Source organism: Aquarana catesbeiana, linkage group LG01 (genome assembly GCF_042186555.1).
Source record: "Aquarana catesbeiana isolate 2022-GZ linkage group LG01, ASM4218655v1, whole genome shotgun sequence".
NCBI lineage: Eukaryota > Metazoa > Chordata > Amphibia > Anura > Ranidae > Aquarana > Aquarana catesbeiana.
In genome coordinates, this window is record NC_133324.1 from 61,069,573 (window position 1) to 61,092,706 (window position 23,134).

At 45.0% G+C, this 23,134-nt stretch overlaps 1 protein-coding gene across 1 annotated transcript in view; it reads left to right on the forward strand.

The window, feature by feature from the left end:
* The first annotated feature begins 6,242 nt into the window (after positions 1-6,242).
* Positions 6,243-23,134, forward strand: part of SMAD7 (SMAD family member 7) — a 41,309-nt gene continuing 24,417 nt past the window's right edge. The window contains exons 1-3 of the mRNA XM_073619250.1: positions 6,243-7,240; positions 11,777-11,830; positions 21,144-21,218. Of these exons, the coding sequence (XP_073475351.1) occupies positions 6,739-7,240; positions 11,777-11,830; positions 21,144-21,218 (631 nt within the window). The 5' untranslated portion in view covers positions 6,243-6,738. The remainder of the gene's footprint in view (positions 7,241-11,776; positions 11,831-21,143; positions 21,219-23,134) is intronic.

Below are 23,134 nucleotides of genomic sequence, written 5' to 3' on the forward strand. Positions count from 1 at the left end.
AAAGACTACACAGGGGAGAGGAGAGAGACTACACAGGGGAGAGGAGAGAGCAGAGAGACTACACATGAGAGGAGAGAGAGACTACACAGGGGAGAGGAGAGAGAGACTACACAGGGGAGAGGAGTGGACAGAGAGGCTACACAGGGGAGAGGGGAGAGACTACACAGGGGATATGAGAGGAGAGGGGAGAGAATACACAGGGGAGAGGAGAGAGAGACTACACCGGGAGACAATACACAGGGGAGAGGAGAGGAGAGGGGAGAGAATACACGGGAGAGGAGAGGAGAGGAGAGAGAATACACAGGGGAGGAGGGGGGAGAGACTACACAGGGGATATGAGAGGAGAGAGAGACTACACAATGGAGAGGAGAGAGACTACACAGGGGAGAGGAGAGAGACTACACAGTGGATATGAGAGGAGAGAGAGACTACACAGGAGAGAGGGGAGAGACTACACAGTGGATATGAGAGGGGAGAGAATACACAGAGGAGAGGGGAGATCACTGATAAACTGGCTGACATGAGAGTGCCTGGGAAGTACAGCCAGACATGCAGTCTCTCCTGTAGAGTCATGCTTTATACATGGGGTGGAAATACAAAGAGACAGTCAGTGTGAGGACACACAGCCAGTCAGTGCAAGTCACAGAGACTGTCTATGAAAAGATAGAGAGGGCAGACACCAGAGCCTGCCATAGAAAAGAGACATGATGACTGTGGACAAAGCCTGGAGAGGGGCATATGTGGCCAAGGCAGACCATAGAGGTGGAAGATATAGAGGGAGTAGAAGGGCACAGAGGGCATGGTGACTGGCATAGAAATCAAAGAAAATGAAAAGACTAAGACAGATAGTAATAGATATACCTAAAATTAGTCTGGCATGGATAAGCTGGTACACAAAAGATGGTACGTATTAGTATACCAGGCATGCTGGTATAGTATAAGGGAAATGTATAGCCTGGCACAGTTAAGCAGGCATGCTGATATAGTATGGGGGGATCGCATAGCTTGGCACAGATAAGCAGGCATGCTGATTAAGAATGGGGGAATTGTATAGCCTGGCACAGATAAGCAGGCATGCTAGTATAGTATGGGGGGATTATATAGCCTGGCACAGATAAGCAGGCATGCTCGTATAGTATGGGGGAAATGTATAGCCTGGCACAGATAAGCAGGCATGCTAGTATAGTATAGATGAGAAATGTATAGCCTGGCACAGACAGGGCTGGACTGGGACAAAAATTTGGCCCTGGACTTCATCCAGACTGGCCCACTTTGACAGGTCTCTCCCATGCCGGCTTGCCACCCAAGCCCCCCCCCCCCCCACTAGCCATTAGCCGGTCTACATTATTTCTCTTATAGGCAGTACCAGTGGGGAAGCTAGACATTATTTCACCTGGGGCAAAGAATCAGTTTGGCGCCCCCCCCCCCAATGGGACAAGATTAGGCAGGAAAGTGAGGCCGCCCTCCTTCCAGATCGTATGATGAGCTTCTCAGTGTTGACTCCTGAGCATCATGTCTGTATTCAGGCGCGCTGCATAACTAGCCAGGGAGAGGAGGTGAGCACTGCGGGGGGGGGGGGGACAGAGGACCGGAGGGAGGCAGCGGTCCACTGTCACTGAAATCGGCCCACTGAGCCATCGGCCCACCGGGAAACTCCCTGTAGTCCCAATGGCCAGTACATGCCTGGGCACAGATAAGCAGATGGCCTGGCACAGATAAGCAGACATGCTAGTATAGTATGGGGGAAATATATATCTTGGCACAGATAAGCAGACATTCTGGTTTAGTATGGGGAAATGTATAGCCTGGTACAGATAAGCAGACATGCTGGTATTGTATGGGGGAAGTTCATAGCCTGGCATAGATAAGCAGGCATACTGGTATAGTATGGGGGGAATGTATAGCCTGGCACAGATAAGCAGGCATGCTGGTATGGTATAAGGGAAATGTATAGCCTGGCACAGATAAGCAGGCTTTCTGATATAGTATGAGGGAAATATATTGCCTGGCACAGATAAGCAGGCATGCTGGTTAAGGATGGGGAAATGTATAGCCTGGTACAGATAAGCAGGTATGCTGATATAGTATGGGGGGATTATATAGCCTGGCACAGATAAGCAGGCATGCTGGTATAGTATGGGGGAAATATCTAGCCTGGCACAGATAAGCAGGCATGCTGGTTAAGGATGGGGGAATTGTATAGCCTGGCACAGATAAGCAGGCATGCTAGTATAGTATAGGAGAAATGTATAGCCTGGCACAGATAAGCAGACATGCTAGTATAGTATGGGGGAAATATATAGCTTGGCACAGATAAGCAGGCATTCTGGTATAGTATGGGGAAATGTATAGCCTGGTACAGATAAGCAGACATGCTGGTATAGTATGGGGGAAGTTCATAGCCTGGCATAGATAAGCAGGCATACTGGTATAGTATGGGGGGGAATGTGTAGCCTGGCACCGATAAGCAGGCATGCTGGTATGGTATAAGGGAAATGTATAGCCTGGCACAGATAAGCAGGCATGCTGATATAGTATGAGGGAAATATATTGCCTGGCACAGATAAGCAGGCATGCTGGTTAAGGATGGGCAAATGTATAGCCTGGTACAGATAAGCAGGTATGCTGATATAGTATAGGGGGGATTATATAGCCTGGCACAGATAAGAAGGCATGCTGGTATAGTATGGGGGAAATATCTAGCCTGGCACAGATAAGCAGGCATGCTAGTATAGTATGGGGGAAATGTATAGCCTGGTCAGATAAGCAGGCGTGCTGGTATAGTATGGAGGAATGTAAAGCCTGGCACAGATAAGCAGGCATGCTGGTATAGTATGGGGGGAATGTATAGCCTGGTCAGATAAGCAGGCGTGCTGGTATAGTATGGGGGAATGTAAAGCCTGGCACAGATAAGCAGGCATGCTGGTATAGTATGGGGGAAGTTCATGGCCTGGCATAGGTAAGCAGGCATACTGGTATAATATGGGGAATGTATAAGCCTGGCACAGATAAGCAGGCATGCTGATATAGTATAAGGGAAATGTATAGCCTGGCACAGATAAGCAGGCATGCTCATATAGTATAGGGGGATTATATAGCCTGGCACAGATAAGCAGGCATGCTCATATAGTATAGGGGGATTATATAGCCTGGCACAGATAAGAAGGCATGCTGGTTAAGGATGGGGGAATTGTATAGCCGGGCACAGATAAGCAGGCGTGATGGTATAGTTCAGGGGAATGTATAGCCTGGCACAGATAAGCAGGCAAGCTGGTATAGTATGGGGGAATGTATAGCCTGGCACAGATAAGCAGGCATGGCCCTCCTAACCCTGCTGTTTAATTGCATAGCAACTGTACTGTCTCCTTTTATAATGTAAAGCGATGTGCAAACTGTTGCCGCTATATAAATCCTGTATAATAATAGTAGTAAGGTGGAAATGTATAGCATGGCACAGATAAACAGGCATAAGGTGAAGTATGGGGGAAAGTTACAGCCTGGCACATATGGCACAGGTAAGCAGGCATGATGTTACAAAAAAGTAAGAAAGATCCTAACTAAAGTACAGACAGACAGGCAAGAGGATAGAGGATGGCATATTCAGGCACATGTGATAACATAGGTCTCAGCTTACCCTGGCACATATTGAACAGAGAGACACAAGGCATAGACTGGCACAGGTGGAAAAGACAAGCTGGTCTAGGCAAAGAAAGTCCAATCTTGGTATAGGAAAGCATAGACAGAAGGAGATCAGTTGGTATACAGTACATACTACAGAGACTGGCGTGTGTGGCAGAGTCAGCTGGTATACACAGATGAAAGGTAAACCATAGACTGGCATATGTGACAACACCAGCTGGTACAGACAGAAGAGAGAATTACAATGGCAGAGGAAGGGTGGCATAGACAGGGTAATGGGGGTTTATTTACTAAATCTGGACAGTGCGAAATCAGGCTCACTTCTGCATAGAAACCAATCAGCTTCCAGGTTTTATTGCCAAAGCTCAATTGAACCTGACTTTACACTCTCCGGCTTTAGTAAATAACCCCCATAGTGACACAGACAGGGTAATGGGACATATAGTGACCTAGACAGAGTAGGGACATGTAGTGAGATAGACAGGGTAAGGGACATGCAATGTGATACAGAGTAAAGCGATGCATGTTACAGTCAGGGGGACATATAGTGATACAGACAGAGTAGGGAACATATAATGACACAGACAGGCATGTAGACAGGCTAAGGGACATATAGTGAGACCGACATAAAAGGTAAGGGACATATAGTGACACTGACAGGGTAAAAACATGTAGCCTAGGTAAGGGACATATAGGGGGTTATTTATGAAAGGCAAATCCACTTTGCACTGCAAAGTGACATACACAGAGTAGGGGACATATAGTGAGATATGCAGAGTAGGGGACATATAGTGACATATGCAGGGTAGGGGACATATAGTGACATACACAGGGTAGGGGACATATAGTGACGTACACAGGGTAGGGGACATATAGTGACGTACACAGGGTAGGGGACATATAGTGAGATACACAGAGTAGGGGACATATAGTGACATACACAGAGTAGGGGACATATAGTGACATACACAGGGTAGGGGACATATAGTGACATACACAGGGTAGGGGAAATATAGTGAGATACACAGAGTAGGGGACATATAGTGAGATACACAGAGTAGGGGACATATAGTGACATAGTCTGGATAGGGGACATATAATAACAGAAACAAGATAAAGAGATACATCGTGACAAGTCTGGGCGGGGGACACATAGTGACATAGTAAACTGATACATTGTGACACAGACAGGATAAAGGACAATTATAATGGCACAATCAGGACAGGTGACATATAGTGACACAATATAATGGCACAGCCCCGGTAAGGATCTCTACAGGGAGATAGACCCGGTAATAGTCCCGGTAAGGATCTCTATAGGGAGACAGTCACGGTGACAGTCCCGGTAAGGATTTCTATAGGGAGACAGTCCCGGACGGTAATTTCTATAGGGAGAAGTCCCGGCGACAGTCCCGGTAATTAATGATCTCTATAGGGAGACAGTCCCGGTAATGATCTCTATAGGGAGAGAGTCCCGGTGACAGTCCCGGTAATTAATGATCTCTATAGGGGGACAGTCCCGGTAATTAATGACCTTTATGGAGACAGTCCCGGTAATAACCTCTATAGGGGGACAGTCCTGGTGACAGTTCCGGTAATTAATGATCTCTATAGGGGGACAGTCCCGGTAATTAATGACCTTTATGGAGACAGTCCCGGTAATAACCTCTATAGGGGGACAGTCCCGGTGACAGTTCCGGTAATTAATGATCTCTATAGGGAGACAGTCCCGGTGACAGTCACGGTAAGGATCTCTATAGGGAGAATATCCCGGTAATATTCCCGGTAAGGATCTCTATAGCGAGATAGTCCCGGTAATGAATGATCTCTATAGGGAGATTATCCCGGTAATATTCCCGGTAAGGATGTCTATAGGGAGTTAGTCCCGGTAATGAATGATCTCTATAGGGAGATAAGCCCGGTAATATTCCCGGTAAGGATCTCTATAAGGAGATAGTCCCGGTGACAGTCCCGGTATTTAATGATCTCTATATGGAGATAGTCCCGGTGACAGTCCCGGTAATGAATGATCTCTATAGGGAGATAGTCCCGGTAATATTCCCGGTAAGGATCTCTATAGGGAGATGATCTCTATAGGGGGATAGTCCCGGTAATATTCCCGGTAAGGATCTCTATAGGGGGATAGTCCCGGTAATATTCCCGGTAAGGATCTCTATAGGGGGGTAGTCCCGGTAATATTCCCGGTAAGGATCTCTATAGGGGGGTAGTCCCGGTAATATTCCCGGTAAGGATCTCTATAGGGGGGTAGTCCCGGTAATATTCCCGGTAAGGATCTCTATAGGGGGGTAGTCCCGGTAATATTCCCGGTAAGGATCTCTATAGGGGGGTAGTCCCGGTAATATTCCCGGTAAGGATCTCTATAGGGGTATAGTCCCGGTAATATTCCCGGTAAGGATCTCTATAGGGAGACTCAGGCCAGCAGTGACAGTCAGGTGAAGTGACAGTGTGTAGCCCCTGTCAGTCCCCGCCTCCTCTGTCTGCCAGCCCCGCCCTCCATTTCCATAACACAGCGGACGCCCCGCCCCCCGGTCGGTCGGGGGAGGGGGAGGAGGGAGTCTGCAGAGCCGCTTTATTTTTCTGCTCTTCTCCCCCCGGACAGGCGGATGAAGGTTCTTCTTGTGGATTAAGGAGCAGAAGAAGGAGAAGAGAAGCGGAGGACAGTGCTCGCCCCCCGGATATTATACGTTATTATTATTATTATTGGAGGTCTGACCTCTCCGGACCCCCCATCTCTCTCTCTCTCACCCCCCTCCCCCGGTGGCACCGTGCATGGTCGGATGGTGTCGGTCGGTGTAGCCGGGTGTCGGATGTTCTTCCTGGTGTCGGGAGTTGTGTGATCGCAGCCCTGGCATGCGGTGCCGCCGTCGGCCGATCTGATCGGATCTGTGGCCCCCCGTCCCCAGGGATCCCCTCTCCCCATAAAGACTGGCGCATGTTCCAGGGCGCCTTGGCTTGTCGGACCCCCGGTGCCCCCCGGGCTGCTGCTGCTTGTCTCTGGCCGGCCTCGGATCCAGGCTCCTTCATGATTTGCGGGCGTCATGCACGTTCTTTAGCCGGGAAGCCCTGCTGTCGTCCCGCATGTTCAGGACCAAACGATCGGTGCTCGTCCGGCGACTCTGGAGGAGCCGAGCACCCGGAGATCCGGGGGAAGGAGCCGGGGAAGGAGGAGGAGGGGAGAGCCGGGCACCGGCGCCGCTACATGGGGGCTGCTGTATGGGCAAGACGGGCAACAAGGGGCCCCGGGGGGCTCCGATGGGCTCCGACGCCGAACTGAAGGCGATCACCCACTCCGTGCTCAAGAGGCTGAAGGAGCGCCAGCTGGAGGGCTTACTGCAGGCGGTGGAGTCCCGGGGAGGGACCCGGAGTCCTTGTCTACTACTACCGGCCGCCAAGCTCGACTCCTCCCGGCTCTGCCAGCAACCCTTCTCCCTTCCCCTCCTCATCGCCAAGGTGTTCCGGTGGCCCGATCTCCGCCACTCCGCCGACCTCAAGAGACTTACCGTGTGTGACTCGTACGGCAAGAACAACCCCGACATCGTCTGCTGCAACCCGCACCACCTCAGCAGGCTCTGCGAGCTAGGTACACCCCCCCCCCCCCGACTTACCTTTGTACCCCCCCCCCCCACTTGGGTCTACTTACCTCTGTACCCCCCACTTGGGTCTACTTACCTCTGTACCCCCCACTTGGGTCTACTTACCTCTGTACCCCCCACTTGGGTCTACTTACCTCTGTACCCCCCCCCCACTTGGGTCTACTTACCTCTGTACCCCCCCCACTTGGGTCTACTTACCTCTGTACCCCCCACTTGGGTCTACTTACCTCCTATACCCCCCATCTGTCTACTTACCGCTATACCCCCCATCTGTCTACTTACCTCTGTACTCCCCCCCCCATCTGTCTACCTACCTCTGCACCCCCCCCCACTTAGGTCTACTTACCTCTATACCCCCCATCTGTCTACTTACCTCTGTACAGCCCCAATCTGTCTACTTACCTCTGTACCCCCCTACTTACCTCTGCACCCCCCCCTTCTGTCTACTTACCTCTGCACCCCCCCCTTCTGTCTACTTACCTCTGCACCCCCCCTTCTGTCTACTTACCTCTGTACTCCAACATTTCTATGTCTGCAACCCGCACCACCTCAGCAGGCTCTGCGGGCTAGGTACACCCCAATGTAGGTCTACTTACCTCTGCACCCCCCCTCCCAATCTGTCTACCTTCTACTAACCTCTGCACTCCCCATCTGTCTAATTGCCTCTGCACCACCCCCACATCTGTCTACTTCTGCACCCCAACGATTCTGTGTCAGCAAACTGAGACATTGGATCTGATTTTTCTCCTCCTGTTCCACGCTGCGCACCCCAACATTTTGTATGCTTACACCCCCAACATCTGGATCCCTCTGCTTCCCTCCTCCTGCCCTGTCCTAGATTCTGCACCCCAGCATCTGTATGCATGCACCCCCCCTCCCCACATTTGGATCTGTTTCCGTCCTCTAGCCCTACACTGCACCCCGACATTTGTATGCCTGCACCCCCAAAATCTGGTTCTGTCAGCTTCCCTCTTCCTGCCCCATCCTACATTCTGTAGCCCAACATTTTGTATGCCTGCACCCCAACATTTTGGATCTGTCGGCTTCCTTCAACCCAGTACAGTGTGCCCTGTCCTGCACCCCAAAATCTGGATCTGTCTGCTTCCCTCCCCCTATACAATACATCCTGTCTTAGATTGTGCATCGCAACATTTGTATGTCTACACCCCAACACCTGGATCTGTCCGATTACCCCTATACATTGTGTCCTCCCCTAGGATGTGCACCCCAACATCTTTCTGACTCCCCCTCCTACAATGTGTCCTGTCCCAAACTCTGCACCCCAGTATCTGGGTGTTCCCTACATACGATGCTGCCTGTCATAAGACTGTGCTCTCTAACATCTGTCTGCTCCCTCAAAACAACCTGTCCTGTCGTAGACTCTGCACCCCAACATCGGTTTCTTACAATTTCTTATTGGCTGTACCCCAAAATCTGTCTGCCCCCCCAATATGTTCTGCCCAACATCTGTATATATGCACCCCCAACATCTGGATCTATCTGGACCCCCCCTTCATTATTAGACTCTGCAGCATAACAGGATTCTTTCCTGTACAATGTGTCCATGTATAGTTTCCGAACCCCAGTATACCATGTGCCATTATATAGGCTCTGCACCCCAACATCTGTCTGTCCCTCAGTATACCATGTGCCATTATATAGGCTATACACCCTAAAATCTGTGTCATACTCTAACCCGATCATCTCACCCCCAGTATACCCAGGTACCTTTTTGTGCTCTGCACCCCAAAACGCGCCAGTTCATAGGTACCCTTACTATACCCAGTTCTTTTTATATGTTCTGCGCTCCAATGTGTACCTCATAGTAGGACGGAGATGGCAGTGCCAAGCCTGTCCTCTGTGCCCTGTCATCCATAGATACCCCACAATATACTAGGCGTCCACTACACATCCTCTGCACCCCTAAAAATGCGGTGTGCCCTCAGTTATAATCTGAAGAATTGTATATACCATGATGTAACCCCCCCCCCCCAAGAGACCCCGGGTTCCCTACACACTTTGCATTCTCTAAGGTACACCCCAAATATAGGAAATCCTCATTCATTTGCTCTGAATAATGAACTGCCTTGATCTCCTATCTCTATTACTACATTATGTTCAAACTCCATCCTCTATCTCTAGACTGCTTCTCCTATGAACTGTACCCCAATAATATCTGTTTATATATATGCAACTTTCACCCCCATGTGTGCCGTCTTCATCCTCTATCTCTTGAGTGGTTAACTGTACCCCAATAATATATGTTCTAACCATATCATATTTGTGCAAGGTCCAACCATGTCTGACTCTTCTCCCTGCATCTCTAGAATGGTTCTCTATGGACTGTACCCCTCCATTATGTTCTAACCATATTATAAGCTTCACCCCCATGCCTGACTCTTCTCCCTACATCTCTAGAATGGTTCTCTATGGACTGTACCCCTCCATTATGTTCTAACCATATTATAAGCTTCACCCCCATGCCTGACTCTTCTCCCTACATCTCTAGAATGGTTCTCTATGGACTGTACCCCTCCATTATGTTCTAACCATATTATAAGCTTCACCCCCATGCCTGACTCTTCTCTCTGCATCTCTAGAATGGTTCTCTATTAACTGTACCCCTATAATGTGCGACGTTCACCCCATGTCTGTGTGTTCTCCATCCTCTCTATGGACTGTACCCCAATAATGTATGTTGAGCCCTCATTCTGTAATCTCTGTGCAGTTTGCAAGCCAACTATAGGTCTATTGCTGTGATATATGTATCGACACCCCACTGGCGCCTATTCTCTTGTCTTTCTGGTAATGCCCCTTGATCCTTTCTGTGGGTAGGTGCCAGGATGGCTCCATGTCTCTGTTGGCATTGCTTGGGTTGGCTTTTAGGGTGGCTGGCAATGGAGTTTAGTGACATGTGAACTGTTGCCCAGATGTTCATGTAATGGCAGTACTGGAGCCTCTGAGTCTCCCTCTGATTATCTTGCTCTATGTCTAGAGATTGTTAGCAGAATATAATGGTGCTTTTACAGGCATGTGTTAACTCTACAGGTCCCATTAGCTAACTTCCAGTTTTATGAGCCTGTGGTATTTATTGGAGGAGCAGTCTGTGTTAAGCCTTTGCTAGTCACCCAGGACTTTTAGAGGGACTCTTGTCAACTCCTCAGACGCCCTGAGATGTGATAGCCCAGCCAGGGCTGGTGACATGCCTAAAAAAAAAAAAAAAAAAAATGCCATTGGTCAGGGTTACAGCTGGCTCCTAGCTAAACCTAAAACCCAACAACAGTTAAAACATATAATAAGTTCGTATCACCCGACAATTGCATTCATTGCATCAACCTCATTACTGCTGTCAGAATGACTCAAAGAATTGTCACCAGTGGCAGACTGCAAAGAGTTAATGACTCCATTGTCCTCCTTTTTTTTGCTTTGGGTTTTTTACTTTGTCACTTGGCTGTTTCTTTCATATGACACATTTGCATTAAATACCTTTTGTGTGTATCCGACCCTCCTAGTAAACTGACTAGTTTGTTTCCAGGCTGCAATGAAGTGAAGTTGGATTGTATGAAAGTCTTTTATTTATTTTTGCATCCAATGCTGGAGGGGCAACTTTGAGGGGGGAGAAAGTATCTGGTGTTTACAAACAAAAAACAACATAACAACCCCCTCTATTATAATATATATGTTTTGCTTGCAAACACCAGATGCCTTTTTTGTTTTTTTATATATTTTAGTGTATTTATGGTCTGTGTTTGGAAAATAAATTATCAGCAAAGATACAGCAGATAAAATAAATACATAAAGAATTACTGATTTAAAGCAAAATATTAGCAAATAATGTAAAGTTGCATCAGGGAGCAATGCAAAAATAATACTAATAATAAATGGGAAGAAGATGTGTTTTCTTTTTTTTAAGACCGTTACAACAGATTGCAAAACAGAATAATAATTGAGATATATATATATATATATATATATATATATATATATATATATATATATATATATATATATATATATATATATATATATATATATATATATAAAAATACTTAAAAGTACACAAAAAATAAAGCAAAGGTGCAGTGCACTGGAAAAAGTATTTTTAGAGTTTTTAAAAAAAAATAGATAAAAATTTATAAATCTATATCAGAGTTGCAGTAAAATGCAAAGTCTTTTTTTTTTGGGGGGGGGGGGGTAGTGGGGGTCTTTGTAATGGTAGGGTGGTCAGTGTGTGTGTTAAATGTGGAACTGGTTGGGTTTATCAGGCTGTGCTGGCTTGCAGCAGACTCAGATCCCTGATCAGACAGCCAGAGGAGTTGATAGCAGGGAGCCTGGCGCCAGCTGTCCCTCTTTTGTTTATCAGACTGCTTAGTATCAAGGCAGTCGCCGCCCGCTGCCCCCTACTTCCAACCCCCAGAGCTTACACAAACAGTTTAGCTAAAAGAATGCCGCCCGCTGTTATCACAAGTCTCTATCTCCTTTTTTTTTTTCTCATGGCTTTTTCTTTATTTTCTCTTTTGCAGAGTCCCCCCCACCTCCCTACTCCAGATACCCAATGGATATTCTCAAAACTTCTGGTGAGTTCTTCAAACTTTTTTTTTTTTTTTTGCTCTCCTTGAGTAAAAGTATCGTGCCTGCCTGTGATGTGTGTCACTGACAGCTCCCAGGACAGCCAATGTGTTCTAGCATGGGGAGCTCTGGACATCATGCATTTTCTCTGTGAGTTTTAGGTTACATTGGATTGAAGTCATGTGTTTTAATTACTGCTTATGTCTTATTTTCTTTGATCCGGTTTTTAATTTATAACGTTTATCCCATGGACTATTTTTTTTATTCATTTTTTTTTTTTTTTTCGGGGGGGGGGGGGGGGGGTGGTTGTTTGTATTTCATAGATTTTTTTTTTTTTTTTTCAATGTACTATTTAATGCACATGTTAATGTTACATTGCATCCTATTTAATATAAACGTTGTGATTTTTGACTTGAGCTACAGGGGAGCTTTTCCAGTCTTTCATAGACCTGAGTTTTTTTTAATTTTGTATTTTCTATACATATTTATGTTAGATTGTTTGTTTTGTATTTTTATACAAAATCTTTGATGTTTAGAGACAGGGGGTTTGGCTTGATATGATGGGAGTATTGATGGTTTGGGGTGTTGTATTATGTCATGGACATGTCCTATAGTTGCTGAGTATAATACAGATGGCTTATGTGGACCTGTGATTTGGCTTGATATGATGAAGTTTTATGTTTATCTGTTTGGTTTGATATAATGAAATATTGATCTTAGGTTTGTATGGGTTGTATTGATTAAATGTTTTGTATGGGGTGATGTACCATGTCATATACATGTCTACAATGTTTTCTGTTTGAGATCTGTGATTTGGCCTGATATGACAGAGTATTGATTAGTTCTATGTTTGGTTTTGGGGTGTTTATATTCTGCCATAGGCATGTCTATATTAGATTTGTGGGTATAGATATGTGATTTTTGCCCTGATATGATGTATTGATTTAGTTCTTTTGTTTTGAATGGGGTATTGTATCATAGATATAATATGTTTTAGATCCGTGATTTTGGCTTGATATGGAGTATTGATTAGTTCTATGGGGTTTTTTTTTCTTGGGTTTTGTATCATTTCATAGATCTATCTACATTAGCTTGTTCTGCATATGACTGCAAATATTTCAATGCTAGTTTATCAGTTAGCCTTTCCTTCTAATTCTTGCACACGTGTTTTTTGCTTTGATCTACTGATGTGTTCATTTTGATATAATGTATCCCTTTTTTTTTTTTTTTTTTTTTCCATTTTTACATATGTGATTTGATTGATCCAAAGAAGTGTTGTGTATCTTTTTTAGTTCTTGTGTTTTGAGCTGCATCTGTACTTATAACTGGGATTGTGTGTGGTTTATTTATTTATTTTTTTTTGTTTTTTTTTTTTTATTCCATTGGTGATTTTTCCCTTTTAATTAGTGGACTCATTTGATTAGCGTCTGACAGCTGCAAATCAGAATCCATTCCCTGATGTGACATTGGGGTGATTGAGTTGGCACACCTGGGATCTTTGCCTGATTACCCAATCCCCCCCCCCCTCCCACTTTTTTTTTTTTTTCTTTTGTCAGCAATGAACTTGTTAAATCTCCTTTTGGCACTCCTGTTGCTTTTAATGAACGGGCTGCCCTCCAGAGCAAAAGCCAGTTTTCAGCTGGCACTGGCGCTATTGAGTCGCCTTTCTGAACCTGGCTGGCATTTTGCTCACCTTTTTACCTATATAAATAGGATGCGGAGGAAGCAAGGAAGAAGTTTTGGGGTACAGGTTGGAGAGCATTCAGTTGCCCCATTTGTCATTTGGAAAGTAGAGTTATGTGAAATCCAGCCCTCCGTGTTTGTTTTTTTTTTTTTTTTTTGTTTTTTTTTTCCCTCTCTCTCTCTGCTATAGGGTTCAGTGCTATGCATCCTATTTTGTACAGTAATGTACTTGGACACTGAACCACATATGGGTGATGAATGCTCATTTTGATGGATCTTAAAGGGGCGATCATCAGAAACTGTGCGGTGGTTTCTGGGTAATGATCCGCATTTATTATGTTAAAGGGCCTTTTTGTGTTTCTTGACTTTTGTAGCGGAAGTAAAGCTGACTGGCAATAGTTAGTGATGAGGAATCACTTCCCTTTTTCACTTTGGCATAGAGATTGTGATTTATTCCGTAACAATGTAGACCTTACAGCATTAATTGGCAGCTTTGTGGAGGGGGGACTTTACTTCCACCAGGAGGGGGAAGCATTAAAATGTTACTAAACCCAGGACCCTGCATTCACTAGATCTGGTCTCCTACAGTACACAGAACATGGAAATGCAATTATTTTAGTAAATATAAACTGCTAAATACCTTTTTCTAATCAGCAGTATATAGCAGTCTTGTGACTTCTTTCAGTGTCTGATTAAAGCTTGTAGAATGGGTTTTCATTCTCCTCTGATTGTCCTATGAGGCTGCAGGACTCTTGACCCTCTGTCTGGACCAGGGGTCTTCAAACTACGGCCCTCCAGTTGTTCAGGAAAAAAAACAGCAAACTCTAGCAATACACACCAAACTGAGTAGGTGCAGCTTGCCCCCAAGGCTCTTTTCTATTATCTGTTAGATTGGGGACTGGAAGAAGGGGAGGATCAGAGAAGACAGGCTTAAACTGCCTTTTTACAGAATGCAGTGGATTAACCCCCTTAGCTTCCCAGTGAGTATAACAAGCATGCTTTACTGCATATACAGACTGATTTTACTGTTGTGGGTTTAGTAACACTTTTAAAGGCATCAGAAAAGAAGGGGGGGACGTAATGAATAGGAAAACCATGATTGTAATGCAGCATTACCATCCAATTTTGCCCTTTTGTAGTCTTCATTTCCCCTTGGTAACAAGACTGTTCCTTTTTTTTTAAAGTGCATCTACATTCAATAACTGATAATTCATGTGTGACAGCTTTCTGGTCTTTAGATGTAGTGGCTGCATTCATTTTCTTTTCAGGCACTTTTTTATTTTCACCTGGTCTTGCTGTCCTAGGGTGACCAATCAGACTGCAGCTATGGAGGAGCAGCATTGTCACCAGAACTAGAGAATACCCTTCTTTTTTTTTTTTTTTTTTTTCCTCTATAAGCTAGGACAGTGGTCTTCAAACTGTGGCCCGGGGGCCAGATGCGGCCCCATTGCTTGCTTATATCCAGCCCTTGGGGCACCATTTCATCCACTAAAACCAGCAATGGGGCATAACCCCCCCACCCCAGTAAAAGGGCACAATCCCACCCCGTGACACCAATGATGGGGCACAATTCCTCTAACTGACACCAAAGATAGGGCATTAGTGGGTTTTTTTTTTTGTTTTTTGTTTTTTGTTTTTTTTCTCAGACTAGTCACAGTCCGGACCCCTAAAATCTGAAGGACAGTAAACCAGGCCCTTGTTTGGAAATCCCTGGGCTGGAAGAAATGTATTCTTTAGTCCCCAGAGAGAGCTGGGAACAGTAATAACTGATTCCCCATGAGTAAGCTCTGAGGGGCGGAGCGAAACACATTGGGGTTGTGGCCTGGCTGGAGTCCAGCCTGAGGTTGCCACTTATACGCTCACTTTAGGGACCGCATGGACGCGCGTTCACAGGGAGTCATTTTCTGACCTCCTAATTGATAACAGTCGGTAGAGGCAAAGCGCCAATATTTCTGGCAGGATCAAAAGATATTTTTTTTAGACTTGTAGAAAAGAAATGGAGCAAATAGAAGGTGATTGTTGGGGTTTATATACACTTTTTAGGTGTTAGTGAACTTTTTTTTATGCAAACAGTGATGCAACCCAACCCAACATGCTTTAGAATACTGAACTCATATTCGTGTAAGATGGATTCTGATTGGATGTGAAGGATGACTGCCTGTTGATTTCATCCTTGCTGTGTCTGGAAGCATTGTAATAGATCTGTTGGTATGTCTTGCCGAATGACTGGTTCTGATTGTCGGCTATGGAGAATCTTGGGTAAATCGCTCTCAGCGCTGAGCTTCTGTCTGGTCCCACGCTCCCCGCAGGGGTTTTATGCTCTCGTGCAGAAGAGAAATTTTGGAATTTTTTTCTTTTTTGGGCAAGCGGTGCAGTGTGTTCCTTCTGTTTATTTTGTGTTTCTAGGTGAGAAACAGGAACGCAGCTCTGTAATGGAACACTGTGAAGTCATACCTAGTTTAACAAGAGGAGTGCAATTGCCCTCCTTGTTCTTGCTGATAAAAAGGGGGGGGAATGGACCATGGGATGGGATGGGCTAATGGTTTTTAACACATGGCAACCACCCCGACCTATAACTGGCCTTTGCAGCAAGAAGCACATGGCTTTTTCTTTGGTTATAGCGGCTCAAAAGATTGGTAAAATATAGGCTGATGTCTTGGTAATGTGGAAAGGCATGGACATTTCCAAAGACACTGCTGTGTTTGGGTTGGGGAAAAAATGGCTGCTGTGCTGATACATCCATAGAATTCATAGACCCCCATTTTCTCCATTAGTCAAGATGCACCATAATCGCCAAAAGGGAATTTAGGGGTGGCCTGAGGAATAAAGTAATAATTATATACTGATGTTCACTGTTTTATGCAAGTTACATCAGCACCCTTTCCAGTGAAAACGTACATATCATTCATGGGTAGCAATGTGTCAAGTGACTCACAATTCATGCAAATAGAATAGATGCATGCAAATTTGTGCATTGTGCAATTGTGGCAGAGAAAATTATGAATCACGACGGCTGGTGTTTCGTAATTGTATGATTCTTAGACTTAAATTTGAGTTCCCATTCAGGTGATTTGGTAATTTTAGTAGATCGACAAGTTTCTTGACTCGATCCTCTATATTTATGGGCCTCTAAGAGTTGGGACGTAGGGCAGAATTGGCAAGTAGGTGAGTGTTAGGGTTGAAAAAAACCTTCAGCTCCCATGATGCAGTAAAACAGTCTTTCCCAACCTTTTTTACCTCTAAAGGAAGCCTTCAAACATTTCAGGTCTTGGGGAACCACTTCTAAAATTCAGTGGTGGTCAGAGTGAAGAATGCCATCCTATTAGACGGCTATAAGGTCATCGGATTCACGCTGCTAGCTCTGCCTAATGGTGTTGGCCCCAGAACTATGCAGGCACCATCGGATTGGGAAGTCAATTAGCCACAGCTCAAGGAACTCCTAGCAACCTCTGGAGGAACCCAAGGATTCTATTGAGCTCCGGTTGAGACTGGTCAACTGGGCTTCCCTTTCTAAGCCTTAATGTAGGTGCTTTAATCTTATGGATGTCTTTAAAGGCCTGCCTATCTAGGAAAGACTACCATGGGGAGATGAGCAGGTCAGCTATAGTTGAAGGGACTGCTAACACTAAGATTCCATACAACCCCTGCCTGAGAATGGTAAATTGGACTTCCCCCTTCTAAGCCTTGATGTAGATGCTCAAATCGTGTGGATGTCATTAAAAGCCTGCTTATCTAGGAAAGACTATCATTGGCAGGTGAGCCAGTCAGCCAAAGCTCAAAAGAACTGCCTTGCAACTTCTGGAGGAACCCTACGATTCCACAGGACCTTGCCTGAGACTGGTCATATGGGCTTCCCCTTCTAAGCCATGATGTAGATGCTGAAATCTCATGGATCTCTCAATCATGAGGACATGAGCTATCAGCTTTTTCACAAGTGTCAAAAATTGTTCTCTTAGTTATTGCTATTGATGCTTGGAATGTTCACATTGATGGCGCAAGTCTCTTTGTATCCATGTGAAATAATACATTTCATAAGGGTAATGTTTCCCTTTAATTACAGGAGGATTTAACAGGGTGTAAACTAGTTATGAAGTTGTATGTGATCTTTGGTGGACTCATTGTTGAAGTGTCTAGGCAAAATAACAACACGTGTCACATCTCGGCCCATGTTTTATCCCTTTTATGAAGCCTGCAAGTACAGAAAAATACTCGTTGATCCTTCCAGAAACCCAGTGAGCTCCTATTTATGTGAGCTGACAACACTGTGCTTTTGCTGCACTGAAATTCCCAACAGTGCTGTCAGCCCTGCCTGAGGTTTCCTTGGACTACAGAATACCTCCTCGCCTCCATAGCATAAGGAGGCAGATATGTTCTGTAGTCCAGCAGGGGAGAACGCTGCTTGGGATTTTAGGCAGTGCTGTAAGCCCAAAAAAAGTGAAGGCGCTCGCTGGATTTCTGGCAGACCAACAGGTATATAGTTTTTTTTTTTTTTTTTTTTTTCTGTACTTGCAAGGTCTTTTAAAGAGATGAAACCAGGGAACATGTGCATGCATTGCAGGGATGTGCTGCATATGTTTCTTATGTTGGCCCAGACACTTTAAACAGTGCTTTGTCTGGAACCTCCTGGTTCTTGGCCAGCCTTAAATATTTGCTCCGAGCTATTTAAAAATGGCTGACAGCATATTCCTAGCAGGAGGAGGAGCCAAAAGTTTTTGGGTTCTTCTCTTTCAAGGTAAACATCTTGGCGCAGAGCTGAAAGAAGGCAGTCCGAGTTATTTCCTGAGATGACAAAAGAAAATGTCCCTGTGTTTGTTTTTTTTTTTTTTTTCCTGTTGTTCCCCTGCCAAGTTCCTGCATAACCCGAGGCGGCGTCTTACATGGGAGTGCAGCGCTTTGCGTCGTCTATAGTCTGCACTGTGCTCCGGGGGTTGGAAGTGTCGTACTGAATGTTGGCACTGGCACAGGCTTGCCATTTAGTCTTCCTCCTGTAATGTATACAACCTTCTTGCGTAATTAACCTAACTGGTGAGGAAGGGGTGAAAAATCAACTATTTCCTTTAGGATATTTAGGGGACAGAAAAAAAAAAAAATTCTTAAGACATTGAGAAAGTGCGCACCATTACACAAGTGTCTACCCTTCCTGTCTCCTCTATTGTTTGAAGTTTGATTAAGTGCTTCCTGTTAAACCGTATATTCCTGCTATGGCTCATACTTTGCCCCAATTAAACTTTTAGTGGACTTGAATTAGCTTTTTTCTTTTTTTTTTTTTTTTTTTTTCTTCTGTTCCCAAATTGCATCAGAATCTTGGTTATCCTTAGGACATCTAGCAGCGGCAGTGCCCAGTCAACCAAAATGTAGATCTCCTTTTAGGGGTAGATGACAACAGGTTGAGTTACAATACATAGCTGGAATTTTAAGCCAATTTATGTAAATCATTCCAAACTTTGAGCAATTTAATGGCAATGGGTTGAATTAAATCGGCCATACATGGCTGGGATTTCATCAAATTCCTGTAAATTGATTACAATTTGAGCCATGGGTGGCCCTGCTGACCCCAACCATTGGGAAATTGATGGCACCGAGCAGAAAAACAATTCACCGAACAGTAGCTGCAGCCAGTCCGATTGAATGACTCTTTGGGTATTCTGATAGCCGCGGTTGCTGGCTGTCAGACTACAGTAGCAGACAGTGGTGTCTAGTGTGGATGGGAGCAGTGCCAGGGCGAGGTCATCCAGTGCCCAGGGCAAAGATGCCAAACTGCGTCCTTCTCCCTTGTTCATAGTGTGCAAGTTTAGGGGGTCCTATGCCCAGCAGTCACTCCTGTATGTGTACACCAGTGCCATCTTCTGAATATAGGAGCACTGCACTGGTAGGAGGGGGGGGGGGGGAGAGAGAACACAGCCTGGACTACCTCCCAGCTGTCTCCTCCTCCTCCTCCTGCTTCCATCATTGGACTGAAAGTAGGAGGAGGGGGGGGAGAGAGAACACAGCCTGCACTCCCTCCCAGCTCTCTCCTCCTCCTGCTTCCATCATTGGACTGACAGTAAGAGGAGGGGAGGGGGGGGGGGAGAACACAGCCTGCAATGCCTCCCAGCTCTCTCCTCCTGCTTCCATCATTGGACTGACAGTAAGAGGAGGGGGGGAGAGAACACAGCCTGCACTGCCTCCCAGCTCTCTCCTCCTGCTTCCATCATTGGACTGACAGTAAGAGGAGGGGGGGAGAGAACACAGCCTGCACTGCCTCCCAGCTGTCTCCTTTGCTTCCATCATTGGGCTGACAGGAGTAGTAATGCCACTGTCACTACTCCTATCAGCCTTATAACAGAAAAAAGGCACCCCCCCCCCCCATTCATACAGTAAACCATTGTGCCCAGGGCAGCAGTTTCTCCTGCTAACCCCTTGTTCTAGCCCTGGATGGGAGAATCTATAGCTTAAGGCCTCATGTACATTTGAGCTGAGGTCTTTGGTAGTTTTGTGGGTCCTTTATTTTTTTTATTTATCTTTTGCGCTTGTATACTTGTTTCTGCATATCAGTGTTAAGCTTCTTCTTACCCTCCCCCTTTTTTTTTTTTTTTTTTTTTTTTTAAACAGTATTTTAGCCAATGAAAAGTTAACTAGCAATTCTGCACCATGTACGTTTTTTTTCGAGCGACAAGCTTCAGACACTACGCTCAGGTGTGAACAGGACCAGTTTAGGACATCTGTTGGTCAGGATATCTGAAGAGGTCAGGGCTCTACCCATCTGTTAGGAGGGTGACACAAGAATATAGCAAGATGAGTGAGTCTCCCTTTTTTTTTTTTTTTTTTTTTTTTTCCAACTAAAGACCAGTGGGTGATCATTCAGCAGGCTAGTTGCTCTTTAATATTTTTCCTACCTACATCTTTCATAGTTCATGTTATCTTTCTGCAGCCTCCAGCTAGTGGCCCCCAGGGGCCCCTGGTCTTTGTGTGGGGTGTTTTTTCTTTTTTTTTTCCCTCTTTTTGCTCAGGATCTCATTAATGCAGAAAAGACATTGCAACATATGGTTTATATTGCTGCTTCTCCAGGATTCATTAACTGTGTTCTGTTTCATGTTTCCATGAAAACAGAGGTTCTTATACCATCCTTTTTTTTAATCATTTTATGCAATATTTTTTTTCCCTTTTCTTAAGTGGCTATAGACAGAACACTTGCCACTAATCCCAGATGCGCTTGTTGGCAGTTACATCAATGGCACATGATTGGTGTAGAATGCCCTGAATGCCTTTGTGTGTTACTTGTTTAAAATTACCAATAGTTGCCATTTGTCATTTACAAATTTGGGGGTGCAAGCATCCAAATCTGTTTTCCTGCCAGTGTTGTCAGTCTAGCACTGGCTACTTGCTGACAGGGGGATGTGCAGAATGAATACATATCGGTGTGCTGGTACTCCTTTACTGCCCGGTCAGTAGGCTGGGTGGATGTGTCCTGCAGTGGAGGTCACCGATCTGGGTATGTCTTGTGGAAAGTATCAGGAAACTGACTGTGCAGAATTCTTTTATTTTGGCTGGTAAAAGTTTACATATATTATATGCCGTATCGTTATTGTTAATGAATATTAAGTGAGACCTCAGAATTATTCTAACAAGCTTTTTTTTTTTTTTTTTTTCCTTTTTCAGCGGATTGTCCAGACTTCGTGCCTTCCTCTACAGAGACAGGGGGATCTAATTATTTGGCCCCTGAGGGGCTTTCAGGTGAGAGATCTGCACAGTTCTTTTACTTCGAAATTACGTTTTTCTTCATATTTGGTTGATGGTTGCAAAATCGATTTTTATTTTATATCCTTTGGAGTTTTGTGCTGGTGTGGTGTCCAGATCTGAAAAGCTGGTTGTTTTGTTCCTTGGCTCGTGTGGAAGAAGGGGGCCCCTATCTCTCTTTGCTCGCCCTAAATTAGTTTTTGTGGGTACGCTAAAAAAAGTCTTGCACATTTACTAGGCAAACATACCATCGTGCTATCGAACTGAAGGTTGTTAAAGTTGAACTGAATAGTACTTAATTGGGCTGTTATAGCCAAGCAGACCCTCATCTGTAAAGGAGAGGAGGAGGAGGAGGGGGGAGAAAAATGAAAAACAGAAATCAACAGTAAATTCTTCTCAAGTCTTCATTAAGGATTTTGCCAGGAGGCCCCAGCAGTCTATATATTTTCAGTTCCAGATGTCAGCGCTGAGGAGGAAGCACAAAAAATGCTTAAAATATAGTTTTATACAAGTAGGAGCAGGCCGCAGTGCATTGTGGGAACAGGCATGGCCACAGAGCCCCATATTGGATGTGCCATACTAAGCAGAATCTGGCCTAGTCTATTTATTCCTCCTTTAGGTTACATTTTCTAGCTTTCTGTATAGTACGGTGGTATAGGCCAAAAGTTTTGTTTTGTTGTCTAGGGAGGTTTCTCTTCACTTCCTGTCCCACAGACCTCAAATCTCCCAGACTTAGGGGAATTCATCTCTTTGCCACAGTTCATACTTGAGCGTGAGCATTTTCAGGTTGTTTTGAAAAGTTTCTTGCACGTGATTGTGTTTTCTGAAGTAATCTTCGTGTGTTTTCAAGTTAGGGTGTCTTTTTTTTTTTTTTTTTTTGGACAATGCAAAGTGACAACCATATGTTCTTGTATCTACTTCCTGTTTTATCTCTGTGGTGATGTGTCTTTTGCTATTGGAGCTCTTTAACCATGTCCTCTATGCCAATTTCTATCCAGGCCCTCTGACACTTGCCATTGTTCTTGTAAGGGGTACCACTGGGGTCTCAAAGGTTCATGTTGGCCCTCACCAGACGGACAAAGGTCTACACATCCACCATGGACACTCCTGAATCCTTCATTCGCTGGCCTTGAGACTTGGAGAACTCGGGAATGTCCATGCTGGATGTGAAGACTTTCATCTGCTTGTTGAGGACCTCTTAGCATCCTTACTGGTGCCATCAAAACTCTTGAGGACCTACAAGAACCTCTATGGCCCCAGTGAAGATGCTAGGAGACCAGACCAAAAAAGTGTTTTTTTTTTTTTTTTTTTTTTTTTTTTTTTTTTGGTTCAGAACTAGCTAAGGCATGCTTAGTTGGCATAAAACTGGCAGGTAGAAGCATGGAAAGCACCCAGGGCTGGATTTCCACTAATGGAGCCTGAAAGCCTGCTTTCATTCCTGATCCTGGTTCCCACCCTGCAGCTGACTTTACAAAGGGGTTGGGATGCTTGTGACATTAAATTTATATGGCTATAGAAGGCCATATTGAGTCAATGATGTCAGGAGCATCCCAGTCCCTTTGTAACGTTAGCTGTGGGGCAGGCAATCCCCCCTTTCACAACTCGTTATGCCAGAAATGATAGCTTCTGGGTTTGGACCTCAACCCAGTTCCAAACAAACACCAACCCAGCTTAGAATATAATGCATTTGTAAATAAGCTTATTTGAGATGACTGTAATTTTTATTGATCATAGACAAAAGTGTGTCGAGTCACAGTATAGAAAAAAGCTGCCCCTTTGCCTCTGTCCCCCTGTAGGCAGAAGCCCTCTTATACCTATTTTTCTATCTGGCAACACAATAAAGATGTTATTCACCAGAAACGTTTGCTCGTAATAACGATCCGTTGCCTCCATTTTTACTTAATTGATTGGGT